The sequence below is a fragment of the Salvelinus fontinalis genome, unplaced genomic scaffold (assembly GCF_029448725.1).
Source record: "Salvelinus fontinalis isolate EN_2023a unplaced genomic scaffold, ASM2944872v1 scaffold_0150, whole genome shotgun sequence".
Classification (NCBI taxonomy): domain Eukaryota; kingdom Metazoa; phylum Chordata; class Actinopteri; order Salmoniformes; family Salmonidae; genus Salvelinus; species Salvelinus fontinalis.
Window position 1 is genome coordinate 100,036 of NW_026600359.1, and position 22,289 is coordinate 122,324.

Below are 22,289 nucleotides of genomic sequence, written 5' to 3' on the forward strand. Positions count from 1 at the left end.
CCTGTTCTACCTGGGTCTCCACCTGTTCTACCTGGGTCTCCACCTGTTCTACCTGGGTCTCCACCTGTTCTACCTGGGTCTCGAGCTGTTCTACCTGGGACTCCACCTGTTCTACCTGGGTCTCGACCTGTTCTACCTGGGACTCCACCTGTTCTACCTGGGTCTCCACCTGTTCTACCTGGGTCTCCACCTGTTCTACCTGGGTCTCCACCTGTTCTTCCTGGGTCTCCACCTGTTCTACCTGGGTCTCCACCTGTTCTACCTGGGTCTCCACCTGTTCTACCTGGGTCTCCACCTGTTCTACCTGGGTCTCCACCTGTTCTGCCTGGGACTCCACCTGTTCTACCTGGGACTCGACCTGTTCTACCTGGGTCTCCACCTGTTCTACCTGGGTCTCCACCTGTTCTACCTGGGTCTCCACCTGTTCTACCTGGGTCTCCACCTGTTCTACCTGGGTCTCCACCTGTTCTACCTGGGTCTCCACCTGTTCTACCTGGGACTCGACCTGTTCTACCTGGGTCTCCACCTGTTCTACCTGGGTCTCGACCTGTTCTAACTGGGTCTCCACCTGTTCTAACTGGGTCTCCACCTATTCTACCTGGGTCTCGACCTGTTCTACCTCGGTCTCGACCTGTTCTACCTGGGTCTCCACCTGTTCTACCTGGGTCTCCACCTGTTCTACCTGTGACTCGACCTGTTCTACCTGGGTCTCGACCTGTTCTACCTGGGACTCCACCTGTTCTACCTGGGTCTCGACCTGTTCTACCTGGGACTCGACCTGTTCTACCTGGGTCTCCACCTGTTCCACCTGGGTCTCCACCTGTTCTACCTGTGTCTCGACCTGTTCTACCTGGGTCTCGACCTGTTCTACCTGGGACTCCACCTGTTCTACCTGGGTCTCCACCTGTTCTACCTGGGTCTCGACCTGTTCTACTTGGGTCTCGACCTGTTCTACCTGGGTCTCGACCTGTTCTACCTGGGTCTCCACCTGTTCTACCTGGGTCTCTACCTGTTCTACCTGGGTCTCGACCTATTCTACCTGGGACACCACCTGTTCTACCTGGATCTCCACCTGTTCTACTTGGGTCTCGAGCTGTTCTACCTGGGTCTCGACCTGTTCTACCTGGGACTCCACCTGTTCTACCTGGGTCTCCACCTGTTCTACCTGGGACTCCACCTGTTCTACCTGGATCTCGACCTGTTCTACTTGGGTCTCGACCTGTTCTACCTGGGTCTCCACCTGTTCTACCTGGGTCTCCACCTGTTCTAACTGGGTCTCCACCTATTCTACCTGGGTCTCGATCTGTTCTACCTCGGTCTCGACCTGTTCTACCTGGGTCTCCACCTGTTCTACCTGGGTCTCCACCTGTTCTACCTGTGACTCGACCTGTTCTACCTGGGTCTCGACCTGTTCTACCTGGGACTCCACCTGTTCTACCAGGGTCTCGACCTGTTCTACCTGGGACTCGACCTGTTCTACCTGGGTCTCCACCTGTTCTACCTGGGTCTCCACCTGTTCTACCTGGGTCTCCACCTGTTCTACCTGGGTCTCCACCTGTTCTACCTGGGTCTCGACCTGTTGTACTTGGGTCTCGACCTGTTCTACCTGGGTCTCGACCTGTTCTACCTGGGTCTCCACCTGTTCTACCTGGGTCTCTACCCGTTCTACCTGGGTCTCGACCTGTTCTACTTGGGTCTCGACCTGTTCTACCTGGGTCTCGGCCTGATCTACCTGGGACTCCACCTGTTCTACCTGGGTCTCCACCTGTTCTACCTGGGTCTCCACCTGTTCTACCTGGGACTCCACCTGTTCTACCTGGGTCTCCACCTGTTCTACCTGGGTCTCCACCTGTTCTACCTGGGTCTCCACCTGTTCTACCTGGGTCTCGACCTGTTCTACCTGGGACTCCACCTGTTCTACCTGGGTCTCCACCTGTTCTACCTGGGACTCCACCTGTTCTACCTGGGTCTCGACCTGTTCTACCTGGGACTCCACCTGTTCTACCAGGGTCTCCACCTGTTCTACCTGGGTCTCGAACCTGTTCTACCTGGGTCTCCACCTGTTCTACCTGGGTCTCCACCTGTTATACCTGGGTCTCCACCTGTTCTACCTGGGACTCCACCTGTTCTACCTGGGTCTCCACCTGTTCTACCTGGGTCTCCACCTGTTCTACCTGGGTCTCCACCTGTTCTACCTGGGTCTCCACCTGTTCTTCCTGGGACTCCACCTGTTCTACCTGGGACTCGACCTGTTCTACCTGGGTCTCCACCTGTTCTACCTGGGTCTCCACCTGTTCTACCTGGGTCTCCACCTGTTCTACCTGGGTCTCGAGCTGTTCTACCTGGGTCTCGAGCTGTTCTACCTGGGACTCCACCTGTTCTACCTGGGTCTCGACCTGTTCTACCTGGGACTCCACCTGTTCTACCTGGGTCTCCACCTGTTCTACCTGGGTCTCCACCTGTTCTACCTGGGTCTCCACCTGTTCTTCCTGGGTCTCCACCTGTTCTACCTGGGTCTCCACCTGTTCTACCTGGGTCTCCACCTGTTCTACCTGGGTCTCCACCTGTTCTACCTGGGTCTCCACCTGTTCTGCCTGGGACTCCACCTGTTCTACCTGGGACTCGACCTGTTCTACCTGGGTCTCCACCTGTTCTACCTGGGTCTCCACCTGTTCTACCTGGGTCTCCACCTGTTCTACCTGGGTCTCCACCTGTTCTACCTGGGTCTCCACCTGTTCTACCTGGGTCTCCACCTGTTCTACCTGGGACTCGACCTGTTCTACCTGGGTCTCCACCTGTTCTACCTGGGTCTCGACCTGTTCTAACTGGGTCTCCACCTGTTCTAACTGGGTCTCCACCTATTCTACCTGGGTCTCGACCTGTTCTACCTCGGTCTCGACCTGTTCTACCTGGGTCTCCACCTGTTCTACCTGGGTCTCCACCTGTTCTACCTGTGACTCGACCTGTTCTACCTGGGTCTCGACCTGTTCTACCTGGGACTCCACCTGTTCTACCTGGGTCTCGACCTGTTCTACCTGGGACTCGACCTGTTCTACCTGGGTCTCCACCTGTTCCACCTGGGTCTCCACCTGTTCTACCTGTGTCTCGACCTGTTCTACCTGGGTCTCGACCTGTTCTACCTGGGACTCCACCTGTTCTACCTGGGTCTCCACCTGTTCTACCTGGGTCTCGACCTGTTCTACTTGGGTCTCGACCTGTTCTACCTGGGTCTCGACCTGTTCTACCTGGGTCTCCACCTGTTCTACCTGGGTCTCTACCTGTTCTACCTGGGTCTCGACCTATTCTACCTGGGACACCACCTGTTCTACCTGGATCTCCACCTGTTCTACTTGGGTCTCGAGCTGTTCTACCTGGGTCTCGACCTGTTCTACCTGGGACTCCACCTGTTCTACCTGGGTCTCCACCTGTTCTACCTGGGACTCCACCTGTTCTACCTGGATCTCGACCTGTTCTACTTGGGTCTCGACCTGTTCTACCTGGGTCTCCACCTGTTCTACCTGGGTCTCCACCTGTTCTAACTGGGTCTCCACCTATTCTACCTGGGTCTCGATCTGTTCTACCTCGGTCTCGACCTGTTCTACCTGGGTCTCCACCTGTTCTACCTGGGTCTCCACCTGTTCTACCTGTGACTCGACCTGTTCTACCTGGGTCTCGACCTGTTCTACCTGGGACTCCACCTGTTCTACCAGGGTCTCGACCTGTTCTACCTGGGACTCGACCTGTTCTACCTGGGTCTCCACCTGTTCTACCTGGGTCTCCACCTGTTCTACCTGGGTCTCCACCTGTTCTACCTGGGTCTCCACCTGTTCTACCTGGGTCTCGACCTGTTCTACTTGGGTCTCGACCTGTTCTACCTGGGTCTCGACCTGTTCTACCTGGGTCTCCACCTGTTCTACCTGGGTCTCTACCCGTTCTACCTGGGTCTCGACCTGTTCTACTTGGGTCTCGACCTGTTCTACCTGGGTCTCGGCCTGATCTACCTGGGACTCCACCTGTTCTACCTGGGTCTCCACCTGTTCTACCTGGGACTCCACCTGTTCTACCTGGATCTCTACCTGTTCTACTTGGGTCTCGACCTGTTCTACCTGGGTCTCCACCTGTTCTACCTGGGTCTCCACCTGTTCTAACTGGGTCTCCACCTCTTCTACCTGGGTCTGGACCTGTTCTACCTCGGTCTCGACCTGTTCTACCTGGGTCTCCACCTGTTCTACCTGGGTCTCCACCTGTTCTACCTGTGACTCGACCTGTTCTACCTGGGTCTCGACCTGTTCTACCTGGGACTCCACCTGTTCTACCTGGGTCTCGACCTGTTCTACCTGGGACTCCACCTGTTCTACCTGGGACTCGACCTGTTCTACCTGGGTCTCCACCTGTTCTACCTGGGTCTCCACCTGTTCTACCTGTGTCTCGACCTGTTCTACCTGGGTCTCGACCTGTTCTACCTGGGTTTCGACCTGTTCTACCTGGGACACCACCTGTTCTACCTGGGTCTCGACCTGTTCTACCTGGGACTCGACCTGTTCTACCTGGGTCTCCACCTGTTCTACCTGGGTCTCCACCTGTTCTACCTGTGTCTCGACCTGTTCTACCTGGGTCTCGACCTGTTCTACCTGGGACTCCACCTGTTCTACCTGGGTCTCCACCTGTTCTACCTGGGTCTCGACCTGTTCTACTTGGGTCTCGACCTGTTCTACCTGGGTCTCGACCTGTTCTACCTGGGTCTCCACCTGTTCTACCTGGGTCTCTACCTGTTCTACCTGGGTCTCGACCTGTTCTACCTGGGACTCCTCCTGTTCTACCTGGATCTCGACCTGTTCTACTTGGGTCTCGACCTGTTCTACCTGGGTCTCGACCTGTTCTACCTGGGACTCCACCTGTTCTACCTGGGTCTCCACCTGTTCTACCTGGGACTCCACCTGTTCTACCTGGATCTCGACCTGTTCTACTTGGGTCTCGACCTGTTCTACCTGGGTCTCCACCTGTTCTACCTGGGTCTCGACCTGTTCTAACTGGGTCTCCACCTATTCTACCTGGGTCTCGACCTGTTCTACCTCGGTCTCGACCTGTTCTACCTGGGTCTCCACCTGTTCTACCTGGGTCTCCACCTGTTCTACCTGTGACTCGACCTGTTCTACCTGGGTCTCGACCTGTTCTACCTGGGACTCCACCTGTTCTACCTGGGTCTCGACCTGTTCTACCTGGGACTCGACCTGTTCTACCTGGGTCTCCACCTGTTCTACCTGGGTCTCCACCTGTTCTACCTGGGTCTCCACCTGTTCTACCTGGGTCTCCACCTGTTCTACCTGGGTCTCGACCTGTTCTACTTGGGTCTCGACCTGTTCTACCTGGGTCTCGACCTGTTCTACCTGGGTCTCCACCTGTTCTACCTGGGTCTCTACCTGTTCTACCTGGGTCTCGACCTGTTCTACCTGGGACTCCACCTGTTCTACCTGGATCTCGACCTGTTCTACTTGGGTCTCGACCTGTTCTACCTGGGTCTCGACCTGTTCTACCTGGGACTCGACCTGTTCTACCTGGGTCTCCACCTGTTCTACCTGGGACTCCACCTGTTCTACCTGGATCTCGACCTGTTCTACTTGGGTCTCGACCTGTTCTACCTGGGTCTCCACCTGTTCTACCTGGGTCTCCACCTGTTCTAACTGGGTCTCCACCTCTTCTACCTGGGTCTCGACCTGTTCTACCTCGGTCTCGACCTGTTCTACCTGGGTCTCCACCTGTTCTACCTGGGTCTCCACCTGTTCTACCTGTGACTCGACCTGTTCTACCTGGGTCTCCACCTGTTCTACCTGGGACTCCACCTGTTCTACCTGGATCTCGACCTGTTCTACTTGGGTCTCGACCTGTTCTACCTGGGTCTCCACCTGTTCTACCTGGGTCTCCACCTGTTCTAACTGGGTCTCCACCTCTTCTACCTGGTTCTCGACCTTTTCTACCTGGATCTCGACCTGTTCCTCTTGGGTCTCGACCTGTTCTACCTGGGTCTCCACCTGTTCTACCTGGGTCTCCACCTGTTCTACCTGGGTCTCGACCTGTTCTACTTGGGTCTCGACCTGTTCTACTTGGGTCTCCACCTGTTCTACCTGTGACTCGACCTGTTCTACCTGGGTCTCGACCTGTTCTACCTGGGACTCCACCTGTTCTACCTGGGTCTCGACCTGTTCTACCTGGGACTCGACCTGTTCTACCTGGGTCTCCACCTGTTCTACCTGGGCCTCCACCTGTTCTACCTGTGTCTCGACCTGTTCTACCTGGGTCTCGACCTGTTCTACCTAGGACTCCACCTGTTCTACCTGGGTCTCCACCTGTTCTACCTGGGTCTCCACCTGTTCTACCTGGGTCTCCACCTGTTCTACCTGGGTCTCCACCTGTTCTACCTGGGACTCGACCTGTTCTACCTGGGTCTCCACCTGTTCTACCTGGGACTCCACCCGTTCTACCTGGGTCTCCACCTGTTCTACCTGGGTCTCCACCTGTTCTACCTGGGTCTCCACCTGTTCTACCTGGGTCTCCACCTGTTCTACCTGGGTCTCGACCTGTTCTACTTGGGTCTCGACCTGTTCTACCTGGGTCTCGACCTGTTCTACCTGGGTCTCCACCTGTTCTACCTGGGTCTCGACCTGTTCTACCTGGGTCTCGACCTGTTCTACCTGGGACTCCACCTGTTCTACCTGGATCTCGACCTGTTCTACTTGGGTCTCGACCTGTTCTACCTGGGTCTCGACCTGTTCTACCTGGGTCTCCACCTGTTCTACCTGGGTCTCGACCTGTTCTACTTGGGTCTCGACCTGTTCTACCTGGGTCTCCACCTGTTCTACCTGGGACTCGACCTGTTCTACCTGGGTCTCCACCTGTTCTACCTGGGTCTCCACCTGTTCTACCTGGGACTCGACCCGTTCTACCTGGGTCTCGACCTGTTCTACCTGGGACTCCACCTGTTCTACCTGGGTCTCGACCTGTTCTACCTGGGTCTCCACCTGTTCTACCTGGGTCTCGACCTGTTCTACTTGGGTCTCGACCTGTTCTACCTGGGTCTCCACCTGTTCTACCTGGGACTCGACCTGTTCTACCTGGGTCTCCACCTGTTCTACCTGGGTCTCCACCTGTTCTACCTGGGTCTCGACCTGTTCTACCTGGGTCTCCACCTGTTCTACCTGGGTCTCGACCTGTTCTACTTGGGTCTCGACCTGTTCTACCTGGGTCTCCACCTGTTCTACCTGGGACTCGACCTGTTCTACCTGGGTCTCCACCTGTTCTACCTGGGTCTCCACCTGTTCTACCTAGGTCTCCACCTGTTCTACCTGGGTCTCCACCTGTTCTACTTGAGACCTGGACTTTGTGACTTGCTTGTGACTCCAATAATAATGACTTGGTTGGTCCCACTTCTGCCCCCTAGTGGTCGGTTTTGAAGGCATGCAGGCCAGAAGTCATGCTAATTTATTCTAAAAATGTCTAAAAGCATTTCACTGCACTGTTGAGAGGTAGCTGTCTAGAAGCATTTCACTGCACTGTTGAGAGGTAGCTGGCTAGGAGCATTTCACTGCACTGTTGAGAGGCAGCTGGCTAGAAGCATTTCACTGCACTGTTGAGAGGTAGCTGGCTAGAAGCATTTCACTGCACTGTTGAGAGGTAGCTGGCTTGAAGCATTTCACTGCACTGTTGAGAGGTAGCTGGATAGAAGCATTTCACTGCACTGGTGAGAGGTAGCTGGCTAGAAACATTTCACTACACTGTTGAGAGGTAGCTGGCTAGAAGCATTTCACTGCACTGTTGAGAGGTAGCTGGCTAGAAGCATTTCACTGCACTCTTGAGAGGTAGCTGGCTGGGAGCATTTCACTGCACTGTTGAGAGGCAGCTGGCTAGAAGCATTTCACTGCACTGTTGAGAGGTAGCTGGCTAGAAGCATTTCACTGCACTGTTGAGAGGTAGCTGGCTAGAAACATTTCACTGCACTGGTGAGAGGTAGCTGGCTAGAAGCATTTCACTGCACTGTTGAGAGGTAGCTGGATAGAAACATTTCACTGCACTGGTGAGAGGTAGCTGGCTAGAAGCATTTCACTGCACTGTTGAGAGGTAGCTGGCTAGAAGCATTTCACTGCACTGTTGAGAGGTAGCTGGCTAGAAGCATTTCACTGCACTGTTGAGAGGTAGCTGGATAGAAACATTTCACTGCACTGGTGAGAGGTAGCTGGCTAGAAGCATTTCACTGCACTGTTGAGAGGTAGCTGGCTAGAAGCATTTCACTGCACTGTTGAGAGGTAGCTGGATAGAAGCATTTCACTGCACTGTTGAGAGGTAGCTGGCTAGAAGCATTTCACTGCACTGGTGAGAGGTAGCTGGCTAGAAGCATTTCACTGCACTGTTGAGAGGGAGAAGCATTTCACTGCACTGTTGAGAGGTAGCTGGCTAGAAGCATTTCACTGCACTGTTGAGAGGTAGCTGGATAGAAGCATTTCACTGCACTGTTGAGAGGTAGCTGGCTAGAAGCATTTCACTGCACTGTTGAGAGGTAGCTGGCTAGAAGCATTTCACTGCACTGTTGAGAGGTAGCTGGCTAGAAGCATTTCACTGCACTGTTGAGAGGTAGCTGGCTAGAAGCATTTCACTGCACTGTTGAGAGGTAGCTGGTTAGAAGCATTTCACTGCACTGTTGAGAGGTAGCTGGCTAGAAGCATTTCACTGCACTGGTGAGAGGTAGCTGGCTAGAAGCATTTCACTGCACTGTTGAGAGGTAGCTGGCTAGGAGCATATCACTGCACTGTTGAGAGGTAGCTGGCTAGAAGCATTTCACTGCACTGTTGAGAGGTAGCTGGATAGAAGCATTTCACTGCACTGTTGAAAGGCAGCTGGCTAGGAGCATTTCACTGCACTGTTGAGAGGTAGCTGGCTAGAAGCATTTCACTGCACTGTTGAGAGGTAGCTGGCTAGAAGGATTCCAATGCAACTGTTGAGAGGTAGCTGGCAGGAAGCATTTTCACTGCACTGTTGAGAGGTAGCTGGCTAGGAGCATTTCACTGCACTGTTGAGAGGTAGCTGGCAGGAAGCATTTCACTGCACTGTTGAGAGGTAGCTGGCTAGAAGCATTTCACTGCACTGTTGAGAGGTAGCTGGCTAGAAGCATTTCACTGCACTGTTGAGAGGTAGCTGGCAGGAAGCATTTCACTGCACTGTTGAGAGGTAGCTGGCAGGAAGCATTTCACTGCACTGTTGAGAGGTAGCTGGCTAGGAGCATTTCACTGCACTGTTGAGAGGTAGCTGGCTAGGAGCATTTCACTGCACTGTTGAGAGGTAGCTGGCTTGAAGCATTTCACTGCACTGTTGAGAGGTAGCTGGCTAGAAGCATTTCACTGCACTGTTGAGAGGTAGCTGGATAGAAGCATTTTACTGCACTGTTGAGAGGTAGCTGGCTAGAAGCATTTCACTGCACTGTTGAGAGGTAGCTGGCTAGAAGCATTTCACCTTTTACTCCCTGTTGTATTTTGTGTATGAAAAAAAACCCGTTGATTTCATGTACAAGATATATAAAGTATTAATATATGTTTTAATTGAAGGATGATAATCAGTTTACATAGAATTATTGCATTTCATATGCTCCGGACTCCTTACTGATTAGATGTTATATATCGACCACACACACACACACACATACGCAGGCAGGCAGGCAGGCAGGCACGCACGCACGCACACACACATACGCACGCAGGCAGGCACGCACGCACGCACGCACGCGCACGCACACACACACACACACACACACACACACACACACACACACACACACACACACACACACACACACAAACCTTCGACAGGCGTCACCCTCCGCAGCGCAGAGGCAGGCACGCATTTCTATAGGGTGGTGTTGTTCCATCATGGGCACCGGGCGGCTCGTGATTGACCGGTTTCTCTCCCGTACTGTCAACCAGCAGCGCGCCGGCGCCTCCCCTTCCCATATAAGTGAACGGAATCTATTCATTCTTCACGCTGTGCTTGGTGAAGTAGAACCGACTGGTCCACGGGATGTTGACAGAATAAAATCTACTACTTTTGAAGTATTTTCGTCGACCGTTTTCTTTTGGTAGTTTGGCTTTTACGTCGCTCATAGCCATCTTTATCGCCGACACATAATCTCCGGTATTTGGTACCAAGTGATTGTTTTCTCTCTACCCCGCCGTACCGGGTGCGTTATTACCGAAATGAAGGCTACTACTTCCGTCCGCTTCCAGAAGGATACCTCAAGCAGCGGCGGCGACGAGCTTTCGTTACACTACCTCTCGGATCACAGCCTGAACATCGCCCGGTCTCGGTTGCAGGAAGAAGAGCAGCTGTGTCCGCAGGACGATATGAACCACTGTTACAGTCGCCTGAAGCGCCTCGTACCCACCATACCGCGGCATAAGAAAGTCAGCAAAGTGGAGATCCTTCAGCACGTCATAGATTACATCCTGGACCTGCAGCTAGCGCTAGAGACGCACCCTTCTCTCCTGAAACAACAGACCGGGACATGCCCGCCGCACCCCGCCTCTAACCGGACACCACTAACGGTTCTCAACACAGACCACCAGGTAAGAAGCGATGGCACAAGACGTCAATTCAACGTCTCTTCCACGTTGGTTCAACAATGAAATGACGTGGAAACAACGTTGGTTCAACCAGTGTGTGCCCAGTGGGATGGTCGAGAAGACTATATATAGATTGGGTGGCGTGGATCAGTGGCGTTGTCCTTTTGAAGTCAGGAGACGTATTGTAGAATAACGAATGGCCTTGTTTATGTTGTTGTGGGAAACATCGTATTGACAGAGACACATTTGATTGACACATCGTATTGACAGAGACACATGTTATTGACACATCGTATTGACAGAGACACATTTTATTGAAACATCGTATTGACAGAGACACATTTTATTGAGACATCGTATTGACAGAGACACATTTTATTGAAACATCGTATTGACAGAGACACATTTTATTGAGACATCGTATTGGCAGAGACACATTTTATTGAGACATCGTATTGGCAGAGACACATTTTATTGAAACATCGTATTGACGGAGACACATTTTATTGACACATCGTATTGACGGAGACACATTTTATTGACACATCGTATTGACAGAGACACATTTTATTGAAACATCGTATTGACAGAGACACATTTTATTGAGACATCGTATTGACAGAGACACATTTTATTGGCACATCGTATTGACAGAGACACATTTTATTGAAAGGCATAATACATCATTTCTAGTGGCAGTGGTTGTTGCATGTGAAAGACAGGACCCCTGTGCTTGAGGTGAAGGAGTCTGTAGTCTGTTGTGGTTCCTGCTGTGATGCTCTCAGATCAGATGTTAAGTTGTGTTGAGGTATGCTGTGATGCTCTCAGATCAGATGTTAAGTTGTGTTGTGGTTCCTGCTGTGATGCTCTCAGATCAAACGATAAGTTGTGTTGTGGGTCCTGCTGTGATGCTCTCAGATCAGATGTTAAGTTGTGTTGTGGTTCCTGCTGTGATGCTCTCAGATCAGACGATAAGTTGTGTTGTGGGTCCTGCTGTGATGCTCTCAGATCAGATGTTAAGTTGTGTTGTGGTTCCTGCTGTGATGCTCTCAGATCAGATGTTAAGTTGTGTTGTGGTTCCTGCTGTGATGCTCTCAGATCAGAGGATGTGTTGTGGTCCTGCTGTGATGCTCTCAGATCAGTTGTTAAGTTGTGTTGTGGTGAAGGGTCCTGTGTTGTGGTCCTGCTGTGATGCTCTCAGATCAGATGTTAAGTTGTGTTGTGGTTCCTGCTGTGATGCTCTCAGATCAGATGTTAAGTTGTGTTGTGGTTCCTGCTGTGATGCTCTCAGATCAGATGTTAAGTTGTGTTGTGGTTCCTGCTGTGATGCTCTCAGGTCAGATGATAAGTTGTGTTGTGCTTCAGGTCCTGTGTTGTGGTCCTGCTGTGATGCTCTCAGATCAGACGATAAGTTGTGTTGTGGTCCTGCTGTGATGCTCTCAGATCAGATGTTAAGTTGTGGTGAAGGGTCCTATGTTGTGGTTCCTGCTGTGATGCTCTCAGATCAGAGGATAAGTTGTGTTGTGGTTCCTGCTGTGATGCTCTCAGATCAGATGTTAAGTTGTGTTGTGGTGAAGGGTCCTATGTTGTGGTTCCTGCTGTGATGCTCTCAGATCAGAGGATAAGTTGTGTTGTGGTTCCTGCTGTGATGCTCTCAGATCAGACGATAAGTTGTGGCCCTGCTGTGATGCTCTCAGGTCAGACGATAAGTTGTGTTGTGGTGAAGGGTCCTGTGTTGTGGTCCTGCTGTGATGCTCTCAGGTCAGATGATAAGTTGTGTTGTGGTTCCTGCTGTGATGCTCTCAGATCAGATGATAAGTTGTGTTGTGGTTCCTGCTGTGATGCTCTCAGATCAGATGATAAGTTGTGTTGTGGTCCTGCTGTGATGCTCTCAGATCAGATGATAAGTTGTGTTGTGGTTCCTGCTGTGATGCTCTCAGATCAGATGATAAGTTGTGTTGTGGTTCCTGCTGTGATGCTCTCAGATCAGATGATAAGTTGTGTTGTGGTTCCTGCTGTGATGCTCTCAGATCAGACGATAAGTTGTGTTGTGGTTCCTGCTGTGATGCTCTCAGATCAGAGGATGTGTTGTGGTCCTGCTGTGATGCTCTCAGGTCAGTTGTTAAGTTGTGTTGTGGTCCTGCTGTGATGCTCTCAGGTCAGTTGTTAAGTTGTGTTGTGGTGAAGGGTCCTGTGTTGTGGTCCTGCTGTGATGCTCTCAGATCAGTTGTTAAGTTGTGTTGTGGTGAAGGGTCCTGTGTTGTGGTCCTGCTGTGATGCTCTCAGGTCAGTTGTTAAGTTGTGTTGTGGTCCTGCTGTGATGCTCTCAGGTCAGTTGTTAAGTTGTGTTGTGGTTCCTGCTGTGATGCTCTCAGATCAGATGTTAAGTTGTGTTGTGCTTCAGGTCCTGTGTTGTGGTTCCTGCTGTGATGCTCTCAGATCAGAGGATGTGTTGTGGTCCTGCTGTGATGCTCTCAGATCAGACGATAAGTTGTGGTGAAGGGTCCTGTCATGGAGTCAACATGTCACCTGGTTCATTCTCTGTATAGCTCGTGGTTTGTGTCCCCTTACCTGACTCATAGACTGCAGGGTAGTATTCATTCTCTGTATAGCTCGTGGTTTGTGTCACCTTACCTGACTCATAGACTGCAGGGTAGTATTCATTCTCTGTATAGCTCGTGGTTTGTGTCACCTTACCTGACTCATAGACTGCAGGGTAGTATTCATTCTCTTTCCCCTTATTTCAGAGGATGTCAACAGGCCAATAGGAGGACTCCGTTTTGTGTCGCTGAGAAATGGTGAGTAGGATCCTATTATTCTGGTTTAAATCTGCTTCACAATGTTTGTGTTCTCTTCAATGAAATAGACCTTCAATTCACCCGGATTAGTATTATTATGAGTAGTACTAGCAGTATTATTAGTATGAGTAGTACTAGCAGTATTATTAGTATGAGTGGTACTAGCAGTATTATTATTATGAGTAGTACTAGCAGTATTATTATTATGAGTGGTACTAGCAGTATTATTATTATGAGTAGTACTAGCAGTATTATTATTATGAGTAGTACTAGCAGTATTATTAGTATGAGTAGTACTAGCAGTATTATTAGTATGAGTAGTACTAGCAGTATGAGTAGTACTGGCAGTATTAGTATTATGAGTAGTACTAGCAGTATTATTATTGTGAGTAGTACTAGCAGTATTATTATTATGAGTAGTACTAGCAGTATTATTAGTATGAGTAGTACTAGCAGTATTATTAGTATGAGTAGTACTAGCAGTATGAGTAGTACTGGCAGTATTAGTATTATGAGTAGTACTAGCAGTATTATTATTACGAGTAGTATTAGCAGTATTATTAGTATTATTACGAGCAGTATTATTATTTGTAGTATTATTATGAGTCGTGCTAGCAGTATTACTAGTATTGTTATAGGTGGTATTATTATTAGTGGTATTACCATGAGTAGTACTCGCTGTATTATTAGTATTATTACGAGTATTATTACTATTATTATTGTTATGAGTAGTACTAGCATTATTAGTAGTAGTAGTATGAGTAATATTATTATTATTATGAGTAGTACTAGCGGTATTATTATTACGAGTAGTACCATCAGTGTTATTAGTATTATTATGAGTATTATTATTATTATTATGAGTAGTATTATTATTATGAGTGGTACCAGCATTGTAATTATTATGAGTAGTATTAACAATATTATTATTAATATTATTATGGGTAGTACTAGCAGTATTATTATTATGGGTAGTACCATTAGTATTATTATGAGTAGTACTTGCATTATTACTATTATGGGCAGTACTAGCAGTATTATTAGTATTATTATGAGTAGTATTATTATTACTATTCTTATTATGAGTAGTACTAGCAGTATTAGTATTAGAGTAGTACTAGCAGTATTATTATTATGAGTAGTACTAGCAGTAGTAGTATTATTATTATTGTTATTATTATGAGTAGTAGTAGTAGTATTATTGTTGTTATTGTTATTATGAGTAGTAGTAGTAGCAGTATTATTATTATGAGTAGTAGTAGTAGTATTAGTATGAGTAGTACTAGCAGTATTATTAGTATGAGTGGTACTAGCAGTATTATTAGTATGAGTAGTACTAGCAGTATTATTAGTATGAGTGGTACTAGCAGTATTAGTATGAGTAGTACTAGCAGTATTATTAGTATGAGTGGTACTAGCAGTATTATTATTATGAGTAGTACTAGCAGTATTATTATTATGAGTGGTACTAGCAGTATTATTATTATGAGTGGTACTAGCAGTATTATTAGTATGAGTAGTACTAGCAGTATGAGTAGTACTGGCAGTATTAGTATTATGAGTAGTACTAGCAGTATTATTAGTATGAGTAGTACTAGCAGTATGAGTAGTACTGGCAGTATTAGTATTATGAGTAGTACTAGCAGTATTATTAGTATGAGTAGTACTAGCAGTATGAGTAGTACTGGCAGTATTAGTATTATGAGTAGTACTAGCAGTATTATTATTATTATTATGAGCAGTATTATTATTTGTAGTATTATTATGAGTCGTGCTAGCAGTATTACTAGTATTGTTATAGGTGGTATTATTATTAGTGGTATTACCATGAGTAGTACTCGCTGTATTATTAGTATTATTACGGGTATTATTACTATTATTATTGTTATGAGTAGTACTAGCATTATTAGTAGTAGTAGTATGAGTAATATTATTATTATTATGAGTAGTACTAGCGGTATTATTATTACGAGTAGTACCATCAGTGTTATTAGTATTATTATGAGTATTATTATTATTATTATGAGTAGTATTATTATTATGAGTGGTACCAGCATTGTAATTATTATGAGTAGTATTAACAATATTATTATTAATATTATTATGGGTAGTACTAGCAGTATTATTATTATGGGTAGTACCATTAGTATTATTATGAGTGGTACTTGCATTATTACTATTATGGGCAGTACTAGCAGTATTATTAGTATTATTATGAGTAGTATTATTATTACTATTCTTATTATGAGTAGTACTAGCAGTATTAGTATTAGAGTAGTACTAGCAGTATTATTACTATGAGTAGTACTAGCAGTAGTAGTATTATTATTATTATTGTTATTATTATGAGTAGTAGTAGTAGTATTATTGTTGTTATTGTTATTATGAGTAGTAGTAGTAGCAGTATTATTATTATGAGTAGTAGTAGTAGTATTATTGTTGTTATTGTTATTATGAGTAGTAGTAGTAGAAATAATAGCAGTATTATTGTTATTGTGAGTAGCACTAGCGTTGTTGCTGTGATTTCAGCTATTAAACTGTGACTTGCAGTAGCAGTAGACAGTAGACAGAGTGTCATTGAGGAACCTGATTATTGACAACAGGAGCCAGCTGTGTGTTGCACAATAACTGTCCTCTTGTGTAGCAACGTTCCAAGCAGAGGGTTAAAGGTCATATGCCTGTAAATGAGAAGCAGAGCCTGGTTAGGTTAGCTGTAAGGCTCTGAGACACAGACAGACAGACAGACAGACAGACAGACAGGTAGGTAGGTAGGCAGGCAGGCAGGCAGGCAGGCAGACAGACAGACAGACAGGCAGGTAGGTAGGTAGGTAGGTAGGTCGACAGACAGACAGACAGACAGACAGACAGACAGACAGACAGGTAGGTAGGTAGGTAGGTAGGTAGACAGACAGACAGGCAGGCAGGCAGGTAGGCAGACAGACAGACAGACAGACAGACAGACAGGCAGACAGACAGACAGACAGACAGGCAGGCAGACAGACAGACAGGCAGGCAGGCTGACAGGCAGGCTGACAGGCAGACAGGCTGACAGGCAGGCAGACAGACAGACAGACAGGCTGACAGGCAGGCAGACAGGCAGGCAGGCAGGCAGGCAGGCAGGCAGGCAGACAGGCAGACAGGTAGGTAGACAGACAGACAGGCAGACAGACAGGCAGGCAGACAGACAGGCAGGCAGATTGACAGGCAGGCAGACAGACAGACAGACAGACAGACAGGCAGGCTGACAGGCAGGCAGACAGACAGGCAGGCAGGCTGACAGGCAGGCTGACAGGCAGGCAGACAGACAGACAGGCAGGCTGACAGGCAGACAGGCAGGCAGGCAGGCAGGCAGGCAGGCTGACAGGCAGCTGTGTTTGTGGTATACTGGAAGTTAGTTGTCTGAGCCGGTCCGTTTGTTTTTGGCTTGTTGATGAAGCCCTGTGTTGTGTCGGCGGCGCCAGTCAGTCTGGAGCGGACCGTTCACACACCCCCTCTATTCATTCTGTCCACAGGTGTGCAGAGCGGTTTCGGTGCACAGAGCAGAGCTGAGAGCAGAGAGCAGGGGAGAGCTGCTCCAGTCCACACCCAGCTCAGCCTCAGCCTCCAGCCAGGGAATCTCAGCCAGCAACACGAAGCTTTATCACACAGGGGGGGACCCCCCCCCCTCCTCCGCTGAAGAACCTGCTACGGGCAAATAAAACCCTATTTATAACACGTTTATTAAAAACAAACTAAAGCTGTGTTCAACTGGCCCATAACTTAACTTTTTATGTCAAATACTATTACAATCTAAACGGGTGGAAGAAGAATCCCTTGTTGTGAGGTCTTGCTAGAAACTAGAGCTCGTTGAACAACAAATACTAGTTTATAAAATTAAAATAACTAAAACCAAAAGTGTGGAACTTTTACTAAATTGGAAAATAATTGTACATGTTTGGACATCTATTGTTTAGAATAGATGATTTTTGTGTTGAACAAGGTTTTTCCCCCCCCTGAGATAAACATGTTTCATATTGTAAAGAGGAACAAATGACTGGAGACATTTCAGATTGTAGAAACAGATGCTCAAAGGTGGAAGAAAATGTCTGTTACGCTCAAATAGACTATTGTAATTATAAGATATTTTTATTAAAACCTTTTGACGTGTAAATAATGTGTTTTTGGACTTTGAAGTGGATTAAATATTAATACTTCAAGATGTTACGTTAATAAACTCTCCACAGCAGTTCATTTTGCAGTGTTATATTTCAACGTATTGTTATATTTCAATGTATTGTTGTTATATTTCAATGTATTGTTATATTTCAACGTATTGTTGTTATATTTCAATGTATTGTTGTTATATTTCAATGTATTGTTGTTATATTTCAATGTATTGTTGTTACATTTCAACGTATTGTTGTTATATTTCAACGTATTGTTGTTATATTTCAATGTATTGTTGTTATATTTCAACGTATTGTTGTTATATTTCAATGTATTGTTATATTTCAACGTATTGTTGTTATATTTCAATGTATTGTTATATTTCAATATATTGTTATATTTCAATATATTGTTGTTATATTTCAATATATTGTTGTTATATTTCAATGTATTGTTATATTTCAATGTATTGTTATATTTCAACGTATTGTTGTTATATTTCAACGTATTGTTGTATTTCAATGTATTGTTATATTTCAATATATTGTTATATTTCAATATATTGTTGTTATATTTCAATATATTTCAATATTTCAACGTATTGTTGTTATATTTCAATGTATTGTTGTTATATTTCAATATATTGTTGTTATATTTCAATATATTTCAATATATTGTTGTTATATTTCAATATATTGTTGTTATATTTCAATATATTGTTGTTATATTTCAATATATTTCAATATATTGTTGTTATATTTCAATGTATTGTTATATTTCAATGTATTGTTGTTATATTTCAACGTATTGTTGTTATATTTCAACGTATTGTTGTTATATTTCAACGTATTGTTGTTATATTTCAATGTATTGTTATATTTCAATGTATTGTTATATTTCAATGTATTGTTATATTTCAATGTATTGTTGTTATATTTCAATGTATTGTTGTTATATTTCAATATTGTTGTTATATTTCAATGTATTGTTATATTTCAACGTATTGTTGTTATATTTCAACGTATTGTTGTTATATTTCAACGTATTGTTGTTATATTTCAATGTATTGTTATATTTCAATGTATTGTTGTTATATTTCAATGTATTGTTGTTATATTTCAACGTATTGTTATATTTCAACGTATCGTTGTATTTCAATATATTGTTGTATTTCAACGTATTGTTGTTATATTTCAACGTATTGTTGTTATATTTCAACGTATTGTTGTTATATTTCAAAATATTGTTGTTATATTTCAATGTATTGTTGTTATATTTCAATATATTGTTATATTTCAACGTATTGTTGTTATATTTCAATGTATTGTTGTTATATTTCAATGTATTGTTGTTATATTTCAACGTATTGTTGTTATATTTCAACGTATTGTTATATTTCAACGTATCGTTGTATTTCAATATATTGTTGTATTTCAATGTATTGTTGTTATATTTCAATATATTGTTGTTATATTTCAATATATTGTTGTTATATTTCAATATATTGTTGTTATATTTCAATGTATTGTTGTTATATTTCAATGTATTGTTGTTATATTTCAATGTATTGTTGTTATATTTCAATGTATTGTTGTTATATTTCAACGTATTGTTATATTTCAACGTATCGTTGTATTTCAACATATTGTTGTATTTCAATATATTGTTGTATTTCAATGTATTGTTGTTATATTTCAATATATTGTTGTTATATTTCAATATATTGTTGTTATATTTCAATATATTGTTGTTATATTTCAATGTATTGTTATATTTCAATATATTGTTGTTATATTTCAACGTTATAGTTTTAACAAGCATATAGCATGTAAAGGCTCCACTAAAATGTGCACTAAAACTGTTTGTATGTAATTTGGTACAGCCTAAACTCCCTTGTTTTATATCCCCTTCAATTGTTTTTCTCTTGTATTGATTTAATTTAGGAACCTTTTGAAATGTTAACATTTTGGGGCAGTTTTAACCAACGTGAAAACCAGACGTTAGAAGTCTGATATGATTGTTGATGATTTAGTAACATTTTACTGTAACTGTTGAAGAACAATAGATGCTACGGCTGGAGAAATTACCCTCCAATCACTGCATCAGATTGTTCTGAGGACTACAAGAACCAAAACTAACCTCCAATCACTGCATCAGATTGTTCTGAGGACCAAAACTAACCTCCAATCACTGCATCAGATTGTTCTGAGGACTACAAGGACCAAAACTAACCTCCAATCACTGCATCAGATTGTTCTGAGGACTACAAGGACCAAAACTAACCTCCAATCACTGCATCAGATTGTTCTGAGGACTACAAGGACCAAAACTAACCTCCAATCACTGCATCAGATTGTTCTGAGGACTACAAGGACCAAAACTAACCTCCAATCACTGCATCAGATTGTTCTGAGGACTACAAGGACCAAAACTAACCTCCAATCACTGCATCAGATTGTTCTGAGGACTACAAGGACCAAAACTAACCTCCAATCACTGCATCAGATTGTTCTGAGGACTACAAGGACCAAAACTAACCTCCAATCACTGCATCAGATTGTTCTGAGGACTACAAGGACCAAAACTAACCTCCAATCACTGCATCAGAATGTTCTGAGGACCCAAACTAACCTCCAATCACTGCATCAGAATGTTCTGAGGACCCAAACTAACCTCCAATCACTGCATCAGAATGTTCTGAGGACCCAAACTAACCTCCAATCACTGCATCAGAATGTTCTGAGGACCCAAACTAACCTCCAATCACTGCATCAGAATGTTCTGAGGACCCAAACTAACCTCCAATCACTGCATCAGATTGTTCTGAGGACCCAAACTAACCTCCAATCACTGCATCAGATTGTTCTGAGGACTACAAGGACCAAAACTAACCTCCAATCACTGCATCAGATTGTTCTGAGGACCCAAACTAACCTCCAATCACTGCATCAGATTGTTCTGAGGACTACAAGGACCAAAACTAACCTCCAATCACTGCATCAGATTGTTCTGAGGACCCAAACTAACCTCCAATCACTGCATCAGATTGTTCTGAGGACTACAAGGACCCAAACTAATGTCCAATCACTGCATCAGAATGTTCTGAGGACCCAAACTAACCTCCAATCACTGCATCAGATTACTGTGCAATCCCAATATGGTGAATTATACCTCTGAGCCTGGATCTGTGTGAGAGGACAGCTGTTCAGTACTTACTGTGTTCCACTGTTGTACAACGTGACCTTCCACGTGATGAAGAGGAAGAGTTGTCATGACATTAAAGGGGTTTCCAGTCACACTTCATGGGTCGTCTCTAGTGTTGTACCTAAGAGGGTCCTGGTCACACTTCATGGGTCGTCTCTAGTGTTGTACCTAAGAGGGTCCTGGTCACACTTCATGGGTCGTCTCTAGTGTTGTACCTAAGAGGGTCCTGGTCAGTTATCAGTCACACTTCATGGGTCGTCTCTAGTGTTGTACCTAAGAGGGTCCTGGTCACACTTCATGGGTCGTCTCTAGTGTTGTACCTAAGAGGGTCCTGGTCACACTTCATGGGTCGTCTCTAGTGTTGTACCTAAGAGGGTCCTGGTCAGTTATCAGTCACACTTCATGGGTCGTCTCTAGTGTTGTACCTAAGAGGGTCCTGGTCAGTAGTTGTCATAACATTAAAGGGTTTCCAGTCACACTTCATGGGTCGTCTCTAGTGTTGTACCTAAGAGGGTCCTGGTCAGTAGTTGTCATGACATTAAAGCGGTTTCCAGTCACACTTCATGGGTCGTCTCTAGTGTTGTACCTAAGAGGGTCCTGGTCAGTAGTTGTCATGACATTAAAGCGGTTTCCAGTCACACTTCATGGGTCGTCTCTAGTGTTGTACCTAAGAGGGTCCAGTAGTTGTCATAACATTAAAGGGTTTCCAGTCACACTTCATGGGTCGTCTCTAGTGTTGTACCTAAGAGGGTCCTGGTCAGTAGTTGTCATAACATTAAAGGGTTTCCAGTCACACTTCATGGGTCGTCTCTAGTGTTGTACCTAAGAGGGTCCTGGTCAGTAGTTGTCATAACATTAAAGGGTTTCCAGTCACACTTCATGGGTCGTCTCTAGTGTTGTACCTAAGAGGGTCCTGGTCACACTTCATGGGTCGTCTCTAGTGTTGTTCGTAAGAGGGTCCTGGTCAGTAGTTGTCATGACATTAAAGGGGTTTCCAGTCACACTTCATGGGTCGTCTCTAGTGTTGTACCTAAGAGGGTCCTGGTCACACTTCATGGGTCGTCTCTAGTGTTGTACCTAAGAGGGTCCTGGTCAGTAGTTGTGTGTGTGTGTGTGTGTGTGTGTGTGTGTGTGTATAAAGAGGAGAACGTGCTACTTGATAAGACTCTAATTGGTGCAGAGTGATTAAATACCACATTCTTACTAATTGCATCTATATTTAAAGCAGCCATTAGCTTAAAAACCACCAACAGGCCAGGACAGGAAAACAATACGAACACAGAGAGAAGAAGAGAGGATTGTATTATATATGATGTAGTTCAGAGGACAGGAAAACAATACGAACACAGAGAGAAGAAGAGAGGATTGTATTATATACGATGTAGTTCAGAGGACAGGAAAACAATACGAACACAGAGAAGAAGAGAGGATTGTATTATATATGATGTAGTTCAGAGGACAGGAAAACAATACGAACACAGAGAGAAGAAGAGAGGATTGTATTATATATGATGTAGTTCAGAGGGCAGGAAAACAATAC

The 22,289-nt window shown here is 45.4% G+C and overlaps 2 protein-coding genes across 2 annotated transcripts; one reads left to right on the plus strand and one right to left on the minus strand.

Moving 5' to 3' along the window:
• Positions 1-476: 476 nt before the first annotated feature.
• Positions 477-10,148, minus strand: LOC129843509 (variable charge X-linked protein 3B-like). The gene is made up of 3 exons (XM_055912269.1): positions 10,134-10,148; positions 3,993-4,211; positions 477-1,468 (listed from the first exon to the last, which is right to left on the minus strand). Exons 1-3 carry the CDS (start codon positions 10,146-10,148, stop codon positions 1,283-1,285), a joined length of 420 nt encoding a protein of 139 aa, XP_055768244.1. The 3' UTR covers positions 477-1,282.
• Positions 9,909-17,624, plus strand: LOC129843508 (DNA-binding protein inhibitor ID-4-like). The gene is made up of 3 exons (XM_055912268.1): positions 9,909-10,604; positions 13,349-13,399; positions 16,912-17,624. Exons 1-2 carry the CDS (start codon positions 10,236-10,238, stop codon positions 13,367-13,369), a joined length of 390 nt encoding a protein of 129 aa, XP_055768243.1. The 5' UTR covers positions 9,909-10,235; the 3' UTR covers positions 13,370-13,399; positions 16,912-17,624.
• The last annotated feature ends 4,665 nt before the right edge of the window (positions 17,625-22,289 follow it).